Raw genomic sequence first — 25,118 nt, forward strand, 5'->3', positions numbered from 1 at the left:
ACAGATGCCAAATCTTTCTGTACCACAGCTCTTGCTCTTTGCTTCTCCACTGCTGAGTACGCAGCCCTTGGTGCTATATTGACCCCAAGTCTTGAATGGAGCTTGCAGAGCCATCACTGGCTGCTTGCGACTAACAGAAGTGGGTAATCTTTACCTACTCTGTATTATTGCCCCACCGTACGTCAGAAGAGAAGTCATCAGCACAGATGAAAGAAAAAAACAATCAAGAACATAGTATTCCACTCGTCAACCATGAACCTGCCAAGAGACTCAAATCTAGACACAGTTTTCTCCGCTCAACAGAATCCCTTGATGACTCTGCACGCATGAAAGCGTCACCCTCTGGTCTAACAATCTCCAGTCTGTGATGCACAATCTCACCTATGGACTTAGTACATCACTATCCAGGTCCAAGTGAAGAATGGCCTACCTGATCTTGTTTGAATCGCCAATGGGGCTACAATAGGGATGGAGAAACTACCTGCAACTGTAAGGATGATCATAGGATACAACACTTTTGTGTCTGCTCCCTCCTACCAGAGCTATGAACTGCCACTGCCTTTGCCACTGCACGAGAGTCTTTTCACAGGAAAGTTTCATGTAATTCTTGTACCATTAACAGGACATGATATCTTTAGTGACCTAAGAAGAAGTTTGTCATTAATTATCTTACTGGTAGAAGACACCTTTTTATGGTAATCTGACATTTGGGGAAAAAATGATTATTTGCTCAAGGGTTGTTGGATGGGGGAGGGGGCGGGGACTTAATTGGTTCCTGATGGGGTTGTCGGTTAGGCTAAAACTTTGCTGAAAAGGTGCCTATATTCTGATTGTTAGTGTTTTAAGGTGAAAATTACAATTTGCCAGTGAATGAGCAAAGACATTCGATGCTAACAATCTTACCCCATATCTACATACCCCCAAAAGCCACCTTTTGGAGAGACAAACTCCTGCACACCTAGGCTCCCTTTGGTCATAGTATACTGCATGATTTTAAAGGGCAATATTTGCTCTGTGCCCATCTTCTCGGGTCACTACACAAGTCCTGTGTAGTAGAGGGATCAAGCAAGATCTGGCTTTTGGGTTGAACGACTCCAGATCTTTGGCAGCGCACGGCTCTGGTAGGGGGGGTGCAGACCAAAAGGTGATGCACTGTCTGATCCTCCCCTCAGTCGTAGATAGTGTCTGCATCCCTGCTGTAGCCCCGAACTGCATATTAAGGACTTTGCACCTTCCTGTTCCAGACCATAGGCGATTAAGACATAGTCAGGATGACCATTCGTCACTTGAACCTGGGGGCGTGATTCGCTAGGTCACATGGAAAGCTTTTGCGTCACAGACTGGAGGTGGTTTAACCATTATAGGGGGATCCTTTGACTGTGTGCATAGCCATCAAGGGATTCAGTCAAGTGAAACGAAGGATTCGAGTCTCTTTTTGGAAGGTTCATAGTTAAAGAGTGGAAGAAGGACATTTTTTTTTTTTTGCTTGTTTTTCCACCCATTCTGATACATCTATGTGTGGGGGACTGTGCCACACAGTAGGTAAAGATCGTTTACTCTTTTGGTAGCGGACAGTCGGAAATTGCTCAGCAAGCAGCATTCAGGACTGGGTTAAACTTGAAGCATACAGCAGAGCTTTTGAACGGATGGTTTGGCATCTGCTCCCCATATCGTGTTAGCAAGCCTCTTCTTGATGTTGTTCCTTTCTCCAGCTTTTGCCTTTGTCTCGGCAATATGTTCTTTGTACGCAAGAGTGCCGTCAAGGTAGGCAGGCTTGCTGGAGTGTTTCATTCACTTTCAAGTTTCAACACCATCTGACCAGCAGTTTCCGGTCTGCATCTCTATTGTTAAGGTGGAAGACGCTAAGTTGGGTTTTCTCTGGATAGTAAAGAGTCAGATATGCCAGAGCATCACTGAATGTTTTTTTCCACCTCTTCTGCTTTTATGAGGCAATGCACAGTTCTTCAGCATAGGTAGCTCTTGGTGTTTGGGTGGATTAGTTGGTCGTTTGTGTATTTGGACAAGGACACTTCTTTGTTGGGGACCATTTTTCTGCCTCCACCATTTGCTGCTGGAACCACTGAGATTCACAAACAACCGGTTTGAGGACATGTTCTGAATTAGCCTTGTCAACTTGACGTCCTTTGTCATCACAATGACTTTCCTCGTAAGTAGGCCTACCCTATGATTAACTGGTTCATAAGCTGCAGAGAAGTCAACAAAGGCTTCTCCAGTTTTCAGACCTTCCTCAAACCATCTGATGTACCGATTCAGATTCAGTACTTGATAAGTAAAGGACTTTCCTGGCCTGAATCTTGCCTACTTGAATGAGGAACTCAGTCACAAAGGGAGCAATGCGGTTAAGCAGGAGCCCTTCAAAGGGATTGTGTGTGTGACAGAGTAGAGAGATAGTTCTGTAACTCCTTGGGCTGATTGGGTCTTTGCCTGGCTCGAGTTAGGCAACTACCCTCAATTTCCTCTTGCCATTTTTTTTCTCATGCAAACAGTCGATTAATATGTCAGCAGCCATTGGGCTGCAACAGGTCCAAGAAGTGTGATCTGCTCACAGAGGACATCTAATCCAGGTTCCTTGTTGCTCTTCATTATTTTCTTTAATAGCATAGCACAAGCAGACAAGACGTTCATGCTGAATTGTCTTGTGTTTTCAAATGACTCTTCAGTTGGGACGCTGTCTCTGCTCTTTTAGGGAGGTTGGCCCTTCGCGGGCAATAAATAGGGTGACCATGACTGTACACAAGAAGATAGTGGGTCACTTGGTCGGTGGTCACTAGGGGTATAGTTTGAGACTCGCATAGTCGTTTTCAAGGATCCGAATTGTTTTCCCGGCTTTTCTGCTGTAGTGAGTCATATCCATTGATTTGTTAAATCACTGTCACTTTCTTTTTTTACTATCCATAATGGCAGTTGTCTATTTCCCCCCGCATTCAAGTGTATCGGCACCAAAGGGGTAATTCTAAAAGCTCCTGAAATATTTATTGTACAGCAGCTTCGTCATCCGTCAAGCCAGGGGAATAGTTTGTACGGCATCCTCGTGGAATATTTTTCTGTGATGATTTCTTCAACAGCTTTCCAAATGTGCGTAATGAGTAGGGAGTGCTGGAAGATCCTGTGGGTAGGTATTCGGATCTATGACAAACTGCTCCCAGATTGCTTTCTTCAGGGTGAAACGTATGTGAACGGGAACTGTGCGTGGAGTAATGGCTGCATTCGCCTTCAGCCCAATCGGTCGATGTTGAGTGTACGGGAGAGGGTCAAGCACAACCTTCTCACATTTTGTTCCGTGATGCAATCTGATTTGCATCTGACCAGTTCTCCACAAGTTCTCCATCTCGTTGGTTTATCCATACCCCCAGATAATGCTGTGACTGATTAAATCCCCAATAATTATATTTCCTCGATCGGAGGTGGCTTTACGGGGAAGGGAGAGAGATTGGTTAGGAGGTTTATAGAAAGAATTTAAAGAAATACTCATAAGTTCAATGGTTAGGACTTTGCCCGTTAGCTTGATGAGAGGCCTACTCCTAATTAATTCTACTTAAACAGATATTTGACCTGTTAATTAACTGCTGAAATCAGTAATGCCCATAAAGAATGTACAGGGACTAACCGGTTCTAGTGAGCAACAGACTCAGATTAGAGTAATATTTGTTGTCTACTTGATAGATGTACGACATACTGAGGATCTCTTGATCTGTGTTTAAATCAGGGCAGGTGATCATTTGAAAGCTTTTTTTTCACCAGGTTGTGCAGATAAACCAGCAATACTGCTTGAAGGTCTGCAAATAGTTTATTGTGTTACTGTCCCATTGCCCATGCATTGGTATGATAAAAAGGGAGGGGGGGGGGAAAGAAAAAAAACCTTGCAGCACAGGAAAATTGCCAGAATTGCAGATAAAAACTTTGATAGATCATTGTGATTTACACATTTTAGTAGGTACCCCCAAAAGTAATTAGCTTTTGAGTTCACAATCACTACAGTTTAGGAATTATATTTGCCATACTGATAAATAATTTTGAATATTGAATGGTCTTGGATATGTATTTCCCTTCCTAACATGTTGTACGATCAAATGTTTCAAATAACAAACTACCCATTTCCTCTCCCATTGCCGTATGAAGTGAAAAGTTACATTTTTGACTGAAAATTTTCACAAAATTCAGCAAAAGTGTGCAGGATATCCTTCAATTTACTATGAAAAAGCGCCCCTTGCCAAACTCAGTAGCTTCGCTCCCTCGCTTTGTTTCTTTAAAAAAAATTAATCGTTTTGCCACCCCAAGGAAAAAATTTCTGCATACAGCTATGCCCTCTCTCAATATGCCGACTGCCTGGCCAGATGGGTGAAACTAATTGTCATAAATGCTTAGAATAGTATAAGATGCATTTTGAGGACCAAAAAGGGAATTTTTGGGAGGTTACAGGCTTGAAATATCGCCAAAAAGTGATGGTTGCTAGGGAAAATGCTGTTGCTAGGCAACATAATGGTTTCCATAGGTAACGGAAAAATCTATGAATAATCTATTATTTAGATTAGAACAGATAACATGACACAGCAGGGTATCTAAGAATGATTTATAACAATATTATAAAATCCATAAAATGATGCCGATATAGTCGTAAATACACACAAACATATTAGTGATATCCGTCACATGCAGGGGTTAATCAAACATGGCAATAATGTAATTTTTCATGATCATAAATGCATTATACATCCTAGTCTTCCTCTTTTATCCCTTTTTCATAAAAATTCACCTTCTTCATTAGTTTTTACAAATCAAAAACAAAAAAAAATGATAAAATGAATTAATCTGGTAAAAAAATAAGAGAATATTAAAAAATGAATATGGTTGCTAGGGAAAAAAATGTTGCTAGGCAACAGTTTTGAAATCAAATATAGATGAAATATATGTTTGGTTGCTAGGCGTTATCATATCATTCAACCTGTAGTGATTTTATCCTCGTAAAGTCTATATTCATATATAAATTAGTGTAATTAATTAACAAATATAAATGATAAGTTACTGCTTTGCATTTATCACAAAAGTGGGCGTGGCCGATTCAAGGCTGGTTTCCATGGTGAAGCTACACTGTGCGACACTTTTAATTCTCAGTTCTAAAAAATTCAGAAAATTTCCTTAAAAATGATGCATGTTTTTGCTTTGATCCAGTCGGGGGGATTAAAGTCCCAAATTTTGGCCTCTCGCCGCTCACCTAATAGACTGTGACTCATTGATATATATAATATATATATATAAATGTGTAAAGTGATACATGTACAACAGCTTTTTAAAACCCACCTTCACCCGACAAAGGAAATTATAATTGGTATGGTGTCGAAAATCTGTCTATCTGACGGTCAATCGGATCGGGGTCGCCCTAGCCACTAACCCGTCTCTGTGGTCTAGTGGTTAAGGCACCGGCGTTCAAAGCTGGGGGCCCGGGTTCGATTCCCGGCAGAGACATTTTTTCGGCATCACCAATTTTTCCAAAGGGTAGATAGCTCTGGGGAACCTTGATTTAAGCTACGCCTACCTTTGTTCTCTTCATCCATTTCTTTACAATATTTAAATAAAAAAGAGTTGCCAAAAGCTGTTGTACATGTATCACTTTACACATTTGTATGTCTTCTCCCATACGTGTACTGTATTGAAGCAATAGCTTTGATCCAGCTGAGGCATGGCGGCTTGTCATTGTTCAAAACCCACCTTCACCCGACAAAGGAAATTATAATTGGTATGGTGTCGAAAATCTGTCTATCTGACGGTCAATCGGATCGGGGTCGCCCTAGCCACTAACCCGTCTCTGTGGTCTAGTGGTTAAGGCACCGGCGTTCAAAGCTGGGGGCCCGGGTTCGATTCCCGGCAGAGACATTTTTTCGGCATCACCAATTTTTCCAAAGGGTAGATAGCTCTGGGGAACCTTGATTTAAGCTACGCCTACCTTTGTTCTCTTCATCCATTTCTTTACAATATTTAAATAAAAAAGAGTTGCCAAAAGCTGTTGTACATGTATCACTTTACACATTTGTATGTCTTCTCCCATACGTGTACTGTATTGAAGCAATAGCTTTGATCCAGCTGAGGCATGGCGGCTTGTCATTGTTCAAAACCCACCTTCATCCGACAAAGGAAATTATAATTGGTATGGTGTCGAAAATCTGTCTATCTGACGGTCAATCGGATCGGGGTCGCCCTAGCCACTAACCCGTCTCTGTGGTCTAGTGGTTAAGGCACCGGCGTTCAAAGCTGGGGGCCCGGGTTCGATTCCCGGCAGAGACATTTTTTCGGCATCACCAATTTTTCCAAAGGGTAGATAGCTCTGGGGAACCTTGATTTAAGCTACGCCTACCTTTGTTCTCTTCATCCATTTCTTTACAATATTTAAATAAAAAAGAGTTGCCAAAAGCTGTTGTACATGTATCACTTTACACATTTGTATGTCTTCTCCCATACGTGTACTGTATCGAAGCAATAGCTTTGATCCAGCTGAGGCATGGCGGCTTGTCATTGTTCAAAACCCACCTTCACCCGACAAAGGAAATTATAATTGGTATGGTGTCGAAAATCTGTCTATCTGACGGTCAATCGGATCGGGGTCGCCCTAGCCACTAACCCGTCTCTGTGGTCTAGTGGTTAAGGTACCGGCGTTCAAAGCTGGGGGCCCGGGTTCGATTCCCGGCAGAGACATTTTTTCGGCATCACCAATTTTTCCAAAGGGTAGATAGCTCTGGGGAACCTTGATTTAAGCTACGCCTACCTTTGTTCTCTTCATCCATTTCTTTACAATATTTAAATAAAAAAGAGTTGCCAAAAGCTGTTGTACATGTATCACTTTACACATTTGTATGTCTTCTCCCATACGTGTACTGTATCGAAGCAATAGCTTTGATCCAGCTGAGGCATGGCGGCTTGTCATTGTTCAAAACCCACCTTCACCCGACAAAGGAAATTATAATTGGTATGGTGTCGAAAATCTGTCTATCTGACGGTCAATCGGATCGGGGTCGCCCTAGCCACTAACCCGTCTCTGTGGTCTAGTGGTTAAGGCACCGGCGTTCAAAGCTGGGGGCCCGGGTTCGATTCCCGGCAGAGACATTTTTTCGGCATCACCAATTTTTCCAAAGGGTAGATAGCTCTGGGGAACCTTGATTTAAGCTACGCCTACCTTTGTTCTCTTCATCCATTTCTTTACAATAATATATATATATATATATATATATATATATATATATATATATATATATATATATATATATATAGTCCATAGTCTTTGATCTACGTAAAGAACCGACAACATTGCCATTGGGTATAAAAAAAATTGATTCACGTAAAGTTAGATCTCACTCTCAGACTGCTCAAGATCTAAGGTAGATGTAGACTTCACTTATTAAAGATTGGATGCCGATCGGATGTAGATGTAGATCTACATTAAGAAAATTTGGGGAAACGCTTAAAAATAATGATAACATTATTTAATATCATTTCTTTTCAGCATTTTTCCAAAACTTCTAAATCTAGATCTAAATCCAATCATTAAGTGAAGTCTACATCTAACTTAGATCTTGATCGATAGACCTCAGTCTAACTAGATCTAACTTTATTAGTGTAACTAAACAAAATGCTTTTAACAGTCTCGATCTGTTTGTCGATGTTCCACACTGGATATCTAAGTAGATCTAGCACTAGGCCTAGTGGAATCTACTACGACTTGTTTTTGGTAAGAGATATGCAAAAAGCAAAAAATATAATAATAATAAACTAAAAAACAGACGGATTTCACTTGTCGACTATAGAACGCCTAACATTAGACCTAGATCTAGAGGCTCAGTTTGGTCTAACTAAGGTCAGCCTGGGCTAGGTTAAGATGTTTTTAGTCCGTACAGGGTAAATTCCTTGGGTCTAGATCTAGAAGATTACCGTTAGGCCTAGATATGAAATCCTTAACATTCACTTTTAATAATGCATAAATCACGACAAGCTCAGTCACTTTGCTTTTGCACTTTCAAATTTCTCAAAAAAATGTACGCGTTCTGCCAATCCCAAGCCAGGCCCAGGAAAATTTACAATTTGTAATGAGATAAACAATGTAAAACTCTTTAAAACATTTATTGCAGATAATCAATGGCCAATTTAAGATATGGATGCCGTCTTCAAAATCAATTCAAGTTCAACTTCTGTCTCAAGAAACTAATCTAACATTAGCCCCCAGCCATATCAAAGTATCATGCATATATACCCTGCTGGGTGGTCTAATCAGTTTGCCTCAATTGGCTGATCTTACTCACATTTCTCAACAGCCAATGCAATGCAATGCATCCGATGCATGGTTTTGTTTTCGCTGCCCATGCCATGGTCTCGGACTCTGAATTTAAAATTGTACCCGGATACAGCGCCTTTATTTCAGACTCAAAAGTCAAATGCAATTTAAAATTTGAAATCTAACCTAAAACAATCATCGTTGATAAACATCAGCCCTGAAACCATTGCCCTTAAAATCAGACCAAGCAAATTAGACGTCATGTTACTAAAAGATCTATGACGAGTCGCCTGGATACCCAGCACATCACCGTCACTAGCTAGCAAGCTACGCGACAGGCCCAGAATCGGCGCATCCAGGCCAGTAGAATGACCTCGATTGGACCGTGGACGGTGGTTGTCCATGCATTTATTAGTGGTGCAGCGAAATTTAGCAGAAGAAAGTAATAGACCAGAGGTATCCTCATTATAGGCTTATCATTCCAAAATGACAAAAAAGGATAAAATCATGATTATTCAAAATAAATTTTTTTTTTCAAAAATGTCAATAATATTAATAATTTTATTACCTAGAACAACCGATCTAAAAAAAAATCATTAAAAATGTTTTAAATTAACAAATGAAAAAAAAACCAACTCTACAAAGTGCCCCCAAACCGACCTTATTTTTTAGAATGGTCACACAATTCGAGCGAAGTTGACCTTTCTTAGAGCAACATGCTGCCCTCTACGTTCGTTTGTGCACGCGAAGCGATCCAACCACACTTACATGACTTACAAAGCGCGCAAAGCGCGCTCCATAGGGGGAAGGGGGAAGGAGGGGGAAGTTTTTATTCCATCTCATCAAATTGAACTAAAAATAAGGCGGATCTAGCGTCTTTAGTACCCTTATCAATTAAAATTTATTTGACTTGGTGAAATAAAAAAAAATAACAGTTTTTCGAAACAAATTATGAACGCCCCCAAAATGGGAACGATTGAGAAAAATGAAAAAAAAAATCCTCTTACCGCGCGAAGCGCAGAAGTTCAAACGCTTTTTTTCTTTTATAAAGATTGAGAAAAGAAATAGTATAAAACGCCTAGGTTGGCCACATTAGATTCATTTGATGACAAAAACTTTAGCCACATTAAATTATTTCTTTAACTCGCAAAACAGAGTAGAAGACGGGTATACGCAGGCATGAATTTGATAAATTTCACTGAAACTTTAACCTGCCTTAATTTTGATATTTCTTAGATTATATAAACCGATTGCGAAGAATAAAGAGCCAAAATATGAAAGGTATGATGCAAGCTATAGAATGGTACTTTTCCTTTCCCATGTACGCGAAGGACAGAACTTCACCTCTGTGATTTAATTTGGAAGAAAAAATGTGTAACTTTTGTTCATTATTAAGCGCTTCCTTTTGTATGATTAAGAAAATTCAGTGTCATTCAAAACTATCAAGTCATTGGCACAAAGCAAGAGAGGATGTGGATGTACTGTAACAGCGATATATAATAAAGTTTTCACCGTACATACTTATGCATATAGCACATCACGAATGTACGGCCTCTCCCTTTGAGCAGATACTTTGCCAAAAATTCCTTGCTGAAAAGCGGAAGAAATAATATTTTTCAGACTCAGGGAGTGACGGTATAGTGTTTACCCGCTCCTAACAGAAGAGCCAAAAATTTGTGTCAATGAAATTTAAAAAATCATAGTTTTACACTCATGTATACTTTATAATTTCTAGCAAGAATATACGATTCCCATAGCCGGGAAGGGGTAAAATGGAAAAGAAAAAAAGGTATGGGGAAACAAAAGGAAAGGCAATTTCGATATTTCTTTTGCGCGAAGCGCAGAAGCTAGATTTTGTATAAAGAGAGAAAAAAACTTCTCGTTTAGGTTTTTATCAATTTGACAAAAAATAAAGAAAAAATAATAAAGCTTTACCGTTTTTTTTCCTTTTCTCCCTTCGCTTTTAGTTTTCTCCCTTTCCCTTTCTTTTTGGTGCCTTTTTTTTTGGGGGGGTGGCGATTTTCCAGTTTTTGGGGAGAGGGTGACCGCCCCACCGCCCCTGGCTACGCTTTTGCACCCCCCATGGATCGACAGCCATGCAGACATGTCTCCTACATGAGACTTGTAAGAAAAATTGATACGCTGAATAGGGTGGGTCACACATTATTAATCATCGGAATCTTCATCATCTTCCAATGCAAAATTGATAATTGAATACAGGAAATGTGTCTGTAAAGGTTTGTCTTTAGTCGTATCTACTGGTGAACTCTATTTTCATTTTTTAAATTTTTTAGATTTCAAGGGCTTTCAGGGGAGAAAAATCACGCAAGGAGACTCCCTTTGACATTGGATCTACGATATACACGGAAGATAGGTCAGGCGAACTACCAATGTACTATCCCAAGGATGCGGTGGTCAAGCATACGATCTCATTGAGGTGATTTCTTTTCACGTTTCACGAATAAGCATATCAGCCTAAATTGACCCAATATGCACACTAATCCATCAATTTTGAATATTTTTAAAAGAATTTAAAGTGAATGAAAAATAATTGTATTATGATAAACACTCAGTTATATGTTTATTGCAATTCGTTGTTTATTTTGATAAATGCTCAGAGTAACGATCAAACAACAAGAAGGAAAAAGTTGTCTTAACAGATTGAATACTTTGTAAATGCTGATATTACAAGATTATCAGTTCGTTGATGTTGATTTTGCCTTTGTTTTTTGTTTTTTTGCATTTCCTCTATTTTAATAAACAATTTCCAAAACAGTGCAAATGTCAATGGATCGTGAGCCATCATTGTCCATGCTATGTCTCCATACCATGAAAAATTATTGGCTATTATCAAATTAAATTTTGATTAATTTTCAGAATGAAATCTCCTGAAGAGGTCCATTATTATCAAGGTAAAATGCATGGAAAAGGTGACTCAGTAGTAATAGGGCGCACGCATCATTAATAGGGAAGCCTTGGGGTCGCTCCAAGACTTTAAAAAATTAGACTTTCTGCCTTGTCAGGTGCCAGACGTTTTAGAATGGGGAGGGGTTTTGTGCAGGACCCGCTGGGAAACCAGTTAAAAAGAGATAAAACGGTAAATAATAATGAAACAATTATTATCACTATAATAACGATAAAGGCATATATTATAATAATTTTCATTGTTATTAATATTGTTATTATTATTAATATTATTGTTATTATTTTTATTATTACTCTTACATTTGTTATTATTGTTATAACTATTATTATTATAACTATTTTCATTAGTATCATTAAAGGTCAGGTCCACCCTAGAAAAATACTTACTTGAAAAAATAATGAAAAATCAAACTAGCATAGTGCTGAAAATTTCATTAAAATCGGATGTAAAATAAGAAAGTTATGACACTTTAAAGTTTCGCTTATTTTTCACAAAACAGTGATATGCACAACTCAGTGACTCAGTCGGTTATGTCCATCACTCACTATTTCTTTTTATTTTTTTATTGTTTGAATTATACAAAATTTCATTTTTCAATAAGGACCAATTTGACTGAACCATAATAGTATAAAACAATGCTAATTCCACATGTTCAAAGAGGAATTAATAGTATCACTCGACAATGAAGAGAAAATTAGAATACTTCATATTTAATATAATAAAATACAAAAGAACTAGTGAGTGGATGATTTCATAGTCTCCTTATTTGCGTACTAGCTAGAATATGCATATAACTGTTCTGTGAAATTAAGCGAAACTTTCAAATGTCATAACTTTCTTATTTTACATCCGATTTTGATGAATTTTTCAGTGTTATGCTTGTTGGATTTTTCTCTTTTTATTCAAATCAACTTTTTGTTGGGATGGACTTGCTCTTTAAGTAGTAGTGGTATTAGTAGTATTTCCATCATCATCACCTTCATCATCGTCGTCATTGATAATGTTTATTTAATAATAATAATAATACTAATAATAGCTGGATTTATATGGCGCTTTTTTCCTGAGGATACAAAGCGCTTGATATTATTACCCCGGCTTTAACTCGAGCTAAAGGTCATTGTCGTGTGTCATTCGCTGAAGGATCATTGTGCATGATCGTTTTATTCTCTCTTCTTCAAGACACATGCACAGGAAGCACAAAGACAGAACGTCACGAGGAATCCAGAAAAACAGAGTCTACTGAAGCAACGTCGGAGGATTTAACTACGCCCCAAGATGATCCAAAACTTGAAAAGGAGCAGAGTGCCGGGCAGAATGAATCTCAAACTCAAGCTACTGATAGAGAGGAAGATCATACTGATGCTGAGGAATGCGACTTAATTCACCTTGAGAAGCATGGCATCACGGTCACGATTTCCAAATATGAAATTTACAGCGCAAAGGACATCACTGTGGAGGTGATTGAAGACGTCCCACCTGAGCTGGAGCTGAAGGAAACAGAAGCCATCATATCGGTTGGATTGAAGATGTCGCCTTCTGATGCTGCCTTTAGCGCTCCTGTGAGAGTAACAATGCCCCATTGTGGTGTGTTCACTAAACCAAAGGATGCAGAAGTCTACATCTATTATCGGAAGAATGGTATTGCCGTCCCCTGTCTTTCACTTAACTCATTTATGATAATGAAATAATATCATGAAATTGCATTTAAAATGAAGTGTCCAAAGTTGTCTATAAAATGAATTGTAAAAAAAAGAGAAAATAAGGAAAAATAGAAGTTTGAAAAAGGATTATTTGGATTAGTTGTTTGGCAGAATATACGCATTAAATTTTCAAACTTGCCATATTTATACATGTATATTATTGCAAGTACCAGCAAAATGGCAGAAATAAAAGGAATACTCTTGCTGAAAATATTTATTTTTAAATAATTAAAGTAAAATTCACATAGAGAATGCTAACAAATTTCATCAGATCTGATAACAATAAAGACGTTATTGAATTTTAAAGTTTAGCAATATTTTGCGAAAACAGAATATGTGAACGTCATCATGAAATCGTGAATATTCATTCGGTTGGCCGATGTCACATCCTCACGTTCTTTTTGTGTTTTTAAACGAAATCATTATTGTTCCGTTATTTCATACATGTATGAATAATATGTCTCCCTTATAAAGACAAAAGTTGCTTCAATGAATATTTAATGCACTAAATATGTTGTCAATCCATTTTTCAGTTCTTGGTTCAAAAATGAATAAACCTAATTTCATATAATGAAAAATGGAACAAAAAAAAAACAAGTGGGGATAATGATATCATCAGTTTGCTCATTCTATAATCATGAAGATATGTCTAGACTGTGATACAACTTTCTAATAGGCAAACGAGGGTGGGGAAAAATAGAACGACTAGCATTTTATGAATGCAAGTATATTTCTTTGTTAATAAACTTAAAAGAAGTTGCTCGTGTACATCAGAGTAAATGGACGAGTAATTACAGACAGTGATTTAACATCATTATTTTATTATTGCCATCAACTTGCTACATGTCCTATTTGTAATCAAACTTCATTCCTGGGGCCCATTTCATAAAGGTAGAGCGTCAGCGTCAAGTCCTAAAACAGCGTCAAATTTTCACTTGCAGCGTCAAATTTAATATTTGACGCTGCAGCGCATTTCATAAAAAGTTGACGCTCCAGTAGGAGCGATAACTTTTTACTGGAGCGTCAAGTATGGTTACTGGAGCGTCAAATAGGATTAAATATTTGACGCTGGTCATAGGGAAGCGTCAAGTTGACACTGTAAAGGGTTTTTCATTGTTAAGAATGGCGTACGTTGTGCTCAGGCATACCCAAAGGGCTCTTACAAGAGAACGGATATTTAGATGTCTGTGATAATTAATAATGGTTACACTTCGTATTAAATTCCGAAGGTTCTATATTTCGAAAGTTCGTAATTCCGAAACACGTAAATTGCCTATATCTAGATGTTCGTCTATCCGAAAACGTAGAAGGGTTCGTTAATCCGAACATTTGTGGCGTTATTCCGAAGGTTCGATAATCTGAAAACAAAATAAGGTTCGATGTTCCAATGGTTCGTTAGTCTGAAAACGAAAAAAGGTTTGTTAATCATTATTTTTTCGGAATCACGAACCCCATTTTGTTTGCGGATTAACAAACCTTCGGAATTACAAACCTCACTTTGTTTTCGGACTAACGAACCTTCGGAATAACGAACCTTATTTCGTTTTCGGACTTACGAACTTTCGGAATTACGAACCTTCGGAATAACGAAGCTTCGGAATATGCCAACCATTGGAATAACGAAGCTTCGGAATTACGAATGTATGCGTTAATAATGCTAATAACATGAATAAAGAATAAATTTAAGGGAACGCTTTCTAGTAGAAATGCAGTTTCTTGTTTTTTGTCCTACCTACCAAAAAAAAAAATGTTAAAAATTCTTCTGAAACAACAAATTTTTCAGTTCATCACAGGGCAGGCCAAGGAAAAAAAAAAGGGAAGTTATTGACAGACTTAAAAAAAAAAGACAAATGGAGAGGATTTTTTTTCTTGTAGGAAAAAATAGAGGAAGGTAAATCTATTAAGTGGAAGTGTTTAATTTAAAGCCTAAATTCAAAAAGTCCTAGGCCATAAAAAAAATGATAAATTTTTTTTTCTGTTTCTGACTTTCTCAACAACAAAAAAGTCGTGGCCATGGCATTGTGCCCTTAATCCGTTACGGTACTGAATGGTTATTATTAACCGATAACTTAAAAATATTTCCATTATGAACAAAAATATTCTTTTAAGGTCATTTTTGATGTTTCATGCATAATTAGAGCCTACAAATTTACTTGCTTCAGGGTGATTTTTAATAGCACTGCACCAGCAGTGGCCTGCGCCTGCCTTGTTGTTGATACAACCTTGCATTACCGACACAAATAGTCAAGTGTGGGACTGGGATGAAAATTGTGCGGTAGAAACTTTGTTGAAGGTGAAATTTCGACCGGCAATAATAATAAATTTCCCCCTTTTTTAAATAATTTTTTCCCTGGCATAGGGCTAAATTAAATCAATTCTAGACAAACTTACACAATGGAGAAACAATGCTATGCCATCCTGTGACAAATTGATATTTTCTTCTTACTCTCTTCTAGAATTGCAAACTATCGCCATAGAGCCATCACTCTGCTTCAACTGCTAGTCTTATGCTGCAGACCCTGTTTGCAGCTGCTAAATAATAATTTCGCTCCCGAAAAATTAATAAGCAAAAAAAAAAAAATAATATTCTCTTTCAATTTTTTCTTCTTCTAATTTTGCATCTCAAAGGTGGGGGGGGGGGGGGCACGGGCCGGCTGTGCCCCTCCCCCCCTGGATCCGCCAGTGCTTTCTACCTAAACTTATGACTTGAATTGAAAACAAAAAAAAACTTGGAGAGAAAGGGGATTTCCCCCTAATCAGCCTCGTACATGACTATTCAAATAAATAGCTGGAAAGTCAAGTTGACTTTCCAGCGAATGTGCTTTTATGAAATGCAAAGTTGCTAGCATAGCAAGCAAAAGCTGCTATTCTACCAGAGTTGCTATGATAGCAACTTGCTATGATAGCAACTCTTTATGAAATGGGCCCCTGGTTTGTTCCCTTATATTTTCCATTTTAGTTAGATTCCCATTTAAAAGCCCCCTCACACGTGACCGAATGTAGGCGGACGAAGGGTGACGAATGAGAAAAATGAACGAAATGCACGCGAGTTCAACGAATTCAAATTAAATTTCTGTCAAATCATGCGATCAGTACATATTGTCAAATTTTATCAACAAACGGTAAGCAAAGGATACATATGACATGCAAAGGATATCGATTTTTCGGTTCACCTCTATGAGAAAATTGCTGCCGAAGGCGAGCGAAGGGTTGATATAACCCAATAAGACGAAGGAATAGTGAGGAATGGTCTGATATGGCTTGCGATTAGAAACAAAGACGAGGGAACAGATCAGTCAATCTTGTTCGTAGTGTCATCGTGCTGCTTCGTTACAGGTTCTTTTGAGATCGGTCCACTTTGGCAAAAGCGCGAAGAAGGACTATAGCGCGACAAAAACACACGAACGATAAACGAACGAATACCGCAGACTAAAGAGATGCGAATTCAAACAGATGACCAACGATTTTTCAATTCGTCGAAAAATGTTAAACATGTTCAAAATTTCCGCGCGAATTCGAATAATCGCAGCTGTTAGTTCAGACATGGACCTATCACGATAGGTCCATGGTTCAGAAGATATACGAACCCAAACACGAAGGGTAAATATGATTTACTATCAGTTACCATTGAAACGATTAAAAAAAATGCCTTTCGCCAGCCTTTGCAAGGCATATTTCAAGCAATTCGGTTAGGTGTAAGGGGGTCTTTAGAATGACCCGATATTGAGGCCTTTTTCGATTTGGATATTTCGACAGCTTTTGTACGCCTGTAGCAATGCAAATTTCTCATTTTTTTTTTCTTTTTTCTGTAACGAACAGCTTCAACAGGATTTACATCGATTCAATCTACAAACACTAGTTGTCCAAGATGTGTTGTGCGAGAACGTGATCTAGATATCTACGTCGACCATTTCTCCGAACATTGGATTGTTGCTCTAATTAAGCGGACGTTCATTGGAAAACGTGTTATCTGTACAACTTACATTCCTGTGTCTACTCCAAGGAATGGCATACACGTGGTATACGTCCACGTAAGGGATGAAGACGTGGTAGAAGAGGTTTGTGATCTTTTTATCTCGTGTGTTTTTTCGTCTCCTTTACACTGCAACATGTTATGCTCTATTATGTATACGCACTCAGCAGATGCACGTTGGCATTCGAAGGACGCAAATTTTGACTCGCGATCATCTGCGTTGCCGAGCTTGCCGATGTACGTATACACTACGTGAAGACCTGAAAATCAAATGCACTGTACTGTTATACTCTGATCTAAGGTTCAAAGCTGCAAAGACTGCAATGCTGCATGTAGAATACCAACTGAGATAATACGTATTCATGCGCGGAGCGCAAAGTGAAGAAACGATCACTTCAACTTCCTTGCCCAAAACCTCATTTGCTTCAGATTCATCGCTTTTAGCGACGTTCACACGCAGAAAAAAAAAGGAAATTGAACATTATTTTTCAATAGTGATTTAAAAAATTGTATTTGTGGACTAAACAAATCTAAAGCCCTTAGTGATCCTCAGTCATTGCGATCTAAATTGCAGGTTTACTTGTTCTTTGCTACATGTATTATGTTAGCGCAGATAGTTTTTTCTTTGTCAATTGTCATTAAATCATCCTACTTTACATTGAATTTGGGAATTTCGACGAAGAGTTTTACGAAATTTCCATCTGTTTAGAACATGTAGAAACTGACAAATCATCAAAGAAATCATTCCCTACTTAGATGCGTCATTTCTAGCATTTGAATTAGCTCCTGGCATTAGTTTTGGGAACGTACATGTACATATATAGATCTGGAATGTATGAGAGAAGGGGTGTAATGTACGTTTTAGTCAGAGTAAGAAAGAGTAAGAAGGTTAGGACTAGTGCCCGCGTGTGAAAAAGGAGTCGTGGTAACTACCTTTCTTCTTGACTTGCCTCTTTCTCGGACCAAGACACGTTTTTTTTTTTTAGTAATAACTCGTTACCAAAGACTAGCCAGTCAAAGTGAATTACCATTGCGGACAATTCATTGGAGTACCTATACCCCCCCCCCGCATTTCCGTTTTACACCCTGGCGAAGGCATTTTCCGCAAAAATAGCCACAAAGCGACTAGTGAAGAGTCTACACACGTCGCTGGTTGCAGCGTGCGACACAGGCGAGTCCCACACCACCGCATGCAATCTGCACAGTTACTGATCAGAGCATAGAGTTCCTCGGCACTTCATGTACAGAGAGCAGTCATATGAGTGAAATCCGAACATGCTTTTGCGGGCAGGCATCAACAAGGCAGAGCGCTTCTCCCGCCGAAACAACGTGCGCCTCGTAGGAAAACCCGAAACCGCCGATGAGGACTGCATCGGCATCGTACAGAACATCATTAGCGAGAAATTCGGGATCAATCCACGCATCGAACGCGCTCATCGCGACGGTAAGCCATCAACCGACCCAGATCATCCCCGACACATATTATTTAAGCTCCTATCTTTCCGCGATAAAGTAGCCATAATGAAGTCGGCGCGATCCACACTGGCCAACGAAAGCTACTTCGTAGTCGATGACCTTACCAAGGAAGACCTTGCAGAAAAGCGAAGATATTCTCAGGAAGTAAAACGACTCTACCAACAGGGAACTAAGCTAAAGTTCACGGCCGGGAAATGGCGACATAGGGATGGAACCACGTTTGACTTTACGCAGACGTGTCAAGCAGAAGCTGAGTTGTAAATATATCTCTCATAATTTTGTTCACATGATAATTGACAAAAAAAAAATATTTGTATATATTTTTCAGTCTGACTAAAAGTTAATGAGATAATGATTTTCGTGACCAATTATGTAATGAATATAAGAAATCGTATGTTTACACTGGTCTGACAGTAAAAATATAGTGGCTTTTGTTTGTATAATTTAAAACAAATATTTATATTTACATATATCTAGTCGATATAAATTACTCAGAAGTTATTTCTACTTGTTTTTCCTTTATTGTCATGATCTGGAAAACTTTTTATCATTCTTTACTCTGTAAAATCAAATGCATCTTCCATTGTCGAATGTTGTACATAATTCTAGATTTCTAGATAATATTAATCTTTCTTTTTGCTAATGAAAATTGTTAGGCTCTGAGGCCTCTCGAGTACATGGCAAGTTGATTCATTTAGGATATTTCGTGTGTACAGTACAATGTATATACGGCGAGGTTGTTATTTTCATTTTTGTTGTAACACGGAGAGGTACCTACACCATCTTTTATTGTAATTTTGTTTCTTCTTGTGTACTCACAGCACAATCTGTGTCTGCAGCTGTTTTTTGTTTAACTTGTTGTTGTTCTATGTTCTTCTACCCTTCTTTTCTTCTCTATCCCTGTACCTATACCCTTTTCTCTGGCATGCCTAGATTTCTTGTAAATTGTATCGCAAACTCTCGAACTGTTTGTTCTCTGGGTACATTATTTTAAAACACAATATCGGTATTGTCATACGAAGGCATTGTCGTACCTTATTCAGGCAGCATACATCTCACTCAGGTTCAGTTATGCCCGCGATATTTGTTGTCAACCTTGTATTTAAATGAGTAGTACTGTATTGATGCCTAATGATAATCAGGTCCTATTACGTAATCAAATATACTGTCAATCATGCAAATGTAACGTTGTATATAATGAATGGAATGAGAGCCTGCTCATGTGTATCCATTGTTCATCCCATGTGTTCCCGTTTCATTCCGTAGATGATTTGGAATCGGCTATATCGGGCCCCACCGAAGTTGCCAATTTAAACCTCAGGTTTAACCCATTTATGATTGAGAGTGACATGCATAATAATAATGTAAATATAGACCCCGACATCAATTATTTTGCGGACTATGCGACGTCCAGTTCAAATTATCATGAAGCGGAAAACTTTGCTAAAACATTTAGAAGCATAAATGTTAATGAATCTTTTTCCAATATACATTTTAATACAAGGAGTATTTTAAAAAACTTTGATTCCCTTAAAGTATACATCCAAAGAAAATTCACGAAAGTGATGATTATAGACAAATTATATATGAATGGAAAGGTCTTGTCTTTTTATACACAAATATGTCACTTAAAAGTCTTATTGATGTCGTTGAAATGCAAGAAATGAAATTATTAGAGACCCTTCTCAGCCCCCCAGCCGCCCCCAGACAGACAATAACGCGATCAAATACAGTCGAGAATAATGACGTCACATGATGATCGACTTACTCAGCCGCTCTCTAGCTCTGTGCAAGCCAGCAGTACACTGATAGCTGATTCACCTTCCTGGTCTCTATTTTTCTTCGAATTTACCGTTTTCGTCATGTATTGTGATATCCGAATTCTGTTTTCGACAACTTCAGACTATAAGGGAACCAGAACTGTGTTATTTTGCCCGGTTTTTATTGAATTGTGAACTGGAAAGATCGATTTTGTCCACTCGACAGTCCTCGTTGTGTTGCTCTACTAACTATTGAAAAACTCCAAGCTGCACGGTCCCATTCACTTGCTCCCGATGCATGTTGCAGGTTACGCTGTTTGATCCAGTCAAAAGTCAAGGTAAGCATGTTTGGAAACTGTACTTGTTCTGACGATGCATTCAGGTCAGATGACAGATACAGATCTGATATAAGTTTAGAATCATGCATTTTGGCGTATACTATTAAAATTAAAAAGTCTTTATTTTAGAAATAATGTTTTTGCACAATTCCAGCAGATTTTTTTCTTCAGATTTCTAAAACTGGTCAGGACTCAGCAGGGGCCGCGGAACGGTTTTGAAAGTGGGGGGGCTGAGCCAAAAGTGGGGGGGCTGACCATGCTAAAAATCACAATCATATGGTAATGTTTACGTTTTTGTACACGGTTTTGGAAAAAAGTGGGGGGCTGAAGCCCCCCCAGCCCCCCGGTTCCGCGGCCCCTGCTCAGGCAGGCGATTAAATTATTTAGGAGCACTGGTATGGACCATGGCTGAAAAATCTGCTGTTTCAGAGGAATGTTTAAGTTTTTATTATACACAGAATTATATCACCATGATGCCGATGTCATGAAGCCAGACAAATTTTCAGCAGTGATTACCCTGATTCCTGGCCAAAATCACTCACACGTATTGCGAGTTTAGTATTAGTATACTAACCTCGCACCACGAACCGCGTTTGGCAGTGGATTTCTAACTAGTGGGTCGCGTGTGCTGGGATCTCACTTCTTGGGTCCACAACACACGACTTCTATGGCTTGAATTTTCTGTGCGCGGCGGCATGTAATGAACCCTTGGGTGGGCCAAAATTAGAGTCTGGTGTTTCTTTCTGATTAGAGTGTTGCTGCATATATGCATGCGTAATGCCTTCAACAAGGAAGATAAATGCAATCTTTGTAATGACACAGAGACTCAGAGAGCACCGTACCTCAAGTGATGTTCGTGTAGTCTCCACTTCACTACTGCTACAGCCTACACTACGCTACACACCTACCCGGGTAGGTGTGGCGTACATGTACGGTAGTGTAGCGGTAGTGAAGTGGAGTGGGGCCTACACAAACATCACTTGAGGTAGAGCACCAGTGTTCTGAGTGGAACTTTTCAGGTGTCTTAACCTACTATCATTTGTTGTTGACCGGGAATTACATGCCACCGCACGTCATCAATCATCACGATAATTAAATTCATACTTTGATTTGATTATTTAAACTATTTCTTTTTTTCTCTCTTCTACACACAGATCTGCACACTTGCTGACTCTGGTGACTTCTGGTCTCTGCTTGCTACCTCAATCTGGGAGATTCCATCATGTCCTTTTACTATGATTTGGATATAGCCATTTTTTTCTTCACTCTTTCCAGGACCTACGGTTTGCAAGTTGTGGACTGATAATGATACAAAAGAAAAATTTTCTTTATCAATCTTGGAAACAATTTTGAGCACAGTTTTGGAGAGAACTAAGAAATTTGACTTGGACAGGAATACAGCTTGTCAAAAATAATAACACACAATTTAAAACGAAAGAACAATTTTAATGTTACTAGGGCATTTTGCGAGAAATGTTATACTCAATCACACGTCCCAAATCAAGGGTAAGTCCTTTGATTAAACATGTAGTTGAATTGCGATTGCAACTCGACCTTATTACGCTTGAATTTGAATTTAAGACTTACGCTTGATTTGCAATTGAACATAAGTTTCTTGCAGTGCCCCATAATTATGTTTTGTTATCAGATATTTAACGTGCTGATTTTTCTCGAAAGGTATAATATATTTGTCCTTTTAAACGGTATTTGAATATGGGTACGCCTTTTATTTGTTTTCCACAATATTTATTGCATGTATGAACAGAAGTGAAATATTTATTGTGAAGCACTGTGAATGTTGTGTGCTGTTGTGTGGTGGTTCATCATTTTTGTTATAAGACTGAAAGCCTGGTGGATGTGAGGAAGTGGCCTGGATGAAAGAAAAGTGAACATGTGTCCAATTACTGATTTGCATATTCTAAGACAATTTTGTTTCTGGATAAATTTTGCTATGCATTCCCTACATTAAGAGTAGGAGAAGGAGAAGGAGAAGTCCACGCAATCAAAAATTCATTTGAATTTAAAGAAAAATAACAAGATATTGCAGGAAATTTCATAAAAACTTTGATTCAAATTTATATAATTACTATTTTAACAGTTCCGTAAATATAACCTATTGTGATCAGATGAAGAGTTTCCTATCGTCAAATCTGCAAAGAATAAAAAACAAAATGCCACAAAAAATAGAAACGAATGTGATGTGAGTGACAACTCTAATTTGCATATCATTGTTTTGTGTATATGACTGTTTTGAGTAAAAACAACAAGGGAAATTACTCTATTCAAATACTTTTTAGTTGATGTGGACTTGACTTTTAACTCTACCCCTCCCATCCCAAATAAGAGTAGAAATAATCTAATCAAGAACTTGAAAATCAAAAGCAGCAATTAAGAAGCAAGATTTGATAAATACAGGTCTGAATAGAATTTCACAAGAAAATAAAAAGAGAAAAAAAAGATGGGTAGGGACGGGGAAGGAATAAAAAAAAATGCCCAGAAACAAAAATTCGAGTTTCGAACCAGGGTCCTCGCACATGACAAAACAATGGCCAACGTATTTGGCCACAGACTATCGCGAAGGCTTTTTTAAGATATATGAAATAAAGTACGCTCGCCGCTGTTGCCTAATAATGCTTCGGCAATTCAACTGCAATTTCAGTCATTTCGCGATGGATATTGCCGTGTTTTTTTTTTGGTGGTTCCTGACTTTGCTACTTAATGAAATTTCACAATTTTTGTTCAGTCATAAAGAAGAATGTCTATGCTTTATATTGATTATAACATTAGTGTGACGCAAGTGTGATTTCTACGTGAAAATATGCTTTGTTTATTTACATATTATTTCTTGAAAAAAAAAAATTCTAAGCTAAATATCGGTTACCAAAATACGTTAAATGTGCACTTTTTTTCACTGTTCAGTAAATTCAAACTTTTATCTATATAACAAGACCAATTTTAAGAGGAATAAACAATTCTAAGAGCAAAAAACGCTGATTGGAAAGATCGTCTCCAATGGGCTGCTGTCAGCTCATGCTCACTGCTCATTGTGTGACGTCACTCAGCTGGAGCTCGCAAGAGGACCGGTGGAAGGCAGAAATATGGCATGAAAATAAATCATTTTTGAGAGCTGATTTCTGCAATCTCTGATCACTATTTTGAAAAGTGAAGTTATATATCTGATTAGTAATACTTCCCCTTTACAATGATGACCACATAAAGTCATTATAAAATACTTTTGATTCTTCGGATGTATACTTTAAACATTTTTTGAGCCTCTTAAATTTTCAGTTTGATATAATTGGTATTTCAGAGACTTGGTTAACAGACGATAGTCCTTTATTGAACATCGATGAATACACATTTGTTTGTAAGAATAGGCATCATAAACATGGCGGAGGTGTCGGAATGTATATTGCAAACTCATATACTTATTTTCAAAGAGATGACCTGATGCTCGATGCAAATTTATGCGACTCTATTTTTATAGAAATAATTCAAGAAAAAAAAAGAATATTATTGTAGGTGTCATATATAAACCCCCAAACGTTCCAATTGACAATTTTTCAGAAGCAAGGGACGCTGTTTTTGCCAAACTCACCAGCCAAAACAAATTAAGTTTTTTAATGGGTGATTTCAATATTGACCAATTACAACATGATCAAAACAATTATGTTAAAAACTTTATTAATATGATATTTAGTAATTCATGCTACCCTTTAATTAACAAACCCTCACGTATTACGAAGTCGTCTGCCACGTTAATCGATAACATATTCACAAACAACATACATTCATCTATTGATTCTGGTTTATTGTATTGTGATGTCTCTGATCACTTGCCAGTCTTTCATATATCACAATTCGGCACTAGCAATGTAAAATCACCAAATGCAAAGGCTAGCCGTAGAATGATAAATGAGAGAAATATTGAAGTTTTATGTAGGGATTTACAAGAAGTCGACTGGGGAGAAATATATGATAATGACGATCCAAATGAAAGTTATAATCTTTTTCAGGCGAAATTTCGTAAACTATATGATAAAAATCTCCCTGTCGTAGTTGAAAAAAAATAGGAATAAAAAATTGAAATGCTGGATGACGAAAGGACTGTTACAGTCTATTCGACATAAGAATACATTATATAAATGGTATATACGTAATCCGTCAGATGAAAATGCTTCCGTTTATAAAAATTATCGTAATTTTCTCACAGCGCTAATTCGTAAAACAAAATCACAATATTTTCATAATGAATTTTTACTCAATAAATCCAATATTAATCGCACTTGGAAAACAATTAATTTACTACTTAATAAAAGTAAACCAAGTGAAAATTATGTGTTTAAACATAACGGGAAAACTGTTACAGAACCGAGCACTATATCGAATTCGTTTAATAACCTTTTTACTAATATCGGTCCATCTTTGGCAAACAGAATCCCTGAAACTCAAACGGACTATTTGAAGTTTATCAATGATCTACCAACTGACTCCTTGTATCTGTATCCCACCTCGGAGAATGAGATTTGTAACATTGTTAAAACATTCAAAAACAATAAAGCGGCTGGTTTGGATGAATATAGTCCAAGAGTCATCAAACAAGTCGTACCATATATTTGTGGACCTTTGTGTCATATATTTAATTTATCTTTATCAAAAGGAATATT

General features: G+C 37.9%; 1 protein-coding gene across 1 annotated transcript; it reads left to right on the top strand.

Annotated features, from left to right (window-relative positions):
- The first annotated feature begins 1,734 nt into the window (after nucleotides 1–1,734).
- LOC129283319 (uncharacterized) lies at nucleotides 1,735–18,614 on the top strand. Its single transcript, XM_064114036.1, has 6 exons — nucleotides 1,735–1,764; nucleotides 10,573–10,715; nucleotides 11,156–11,190; nucleotides 12,384–12,842; nucleotides 16,724–16,966; nucleotides 18,169–18,614. Exons 1-6 carry the CDS (start codon nucleotides 1,735–1,737, stop codon nucleotides 18,612–18,614), a joined length of 1,356 nt encoding a protein of 451 aa, XP_063970106.1.
- Nucleotides 18,615–25,118: the final 6,504 nt, after the last annotated feature.

Source organism: Lytechinus pictus, chromosome 19, assembly GCF_037042905.1.
Source record: "Lytechinus pictus isolate F3 Inbred chromosome 19, Lp3.0, whole genome shotgun sequence".
Lineage (NCBI taxonomy): Eukaryota > Metazoa > Echinodermata > Echinoidea > Temnopleuroida > Toxopneustidae > Lytechinus > Lytechinus pictus.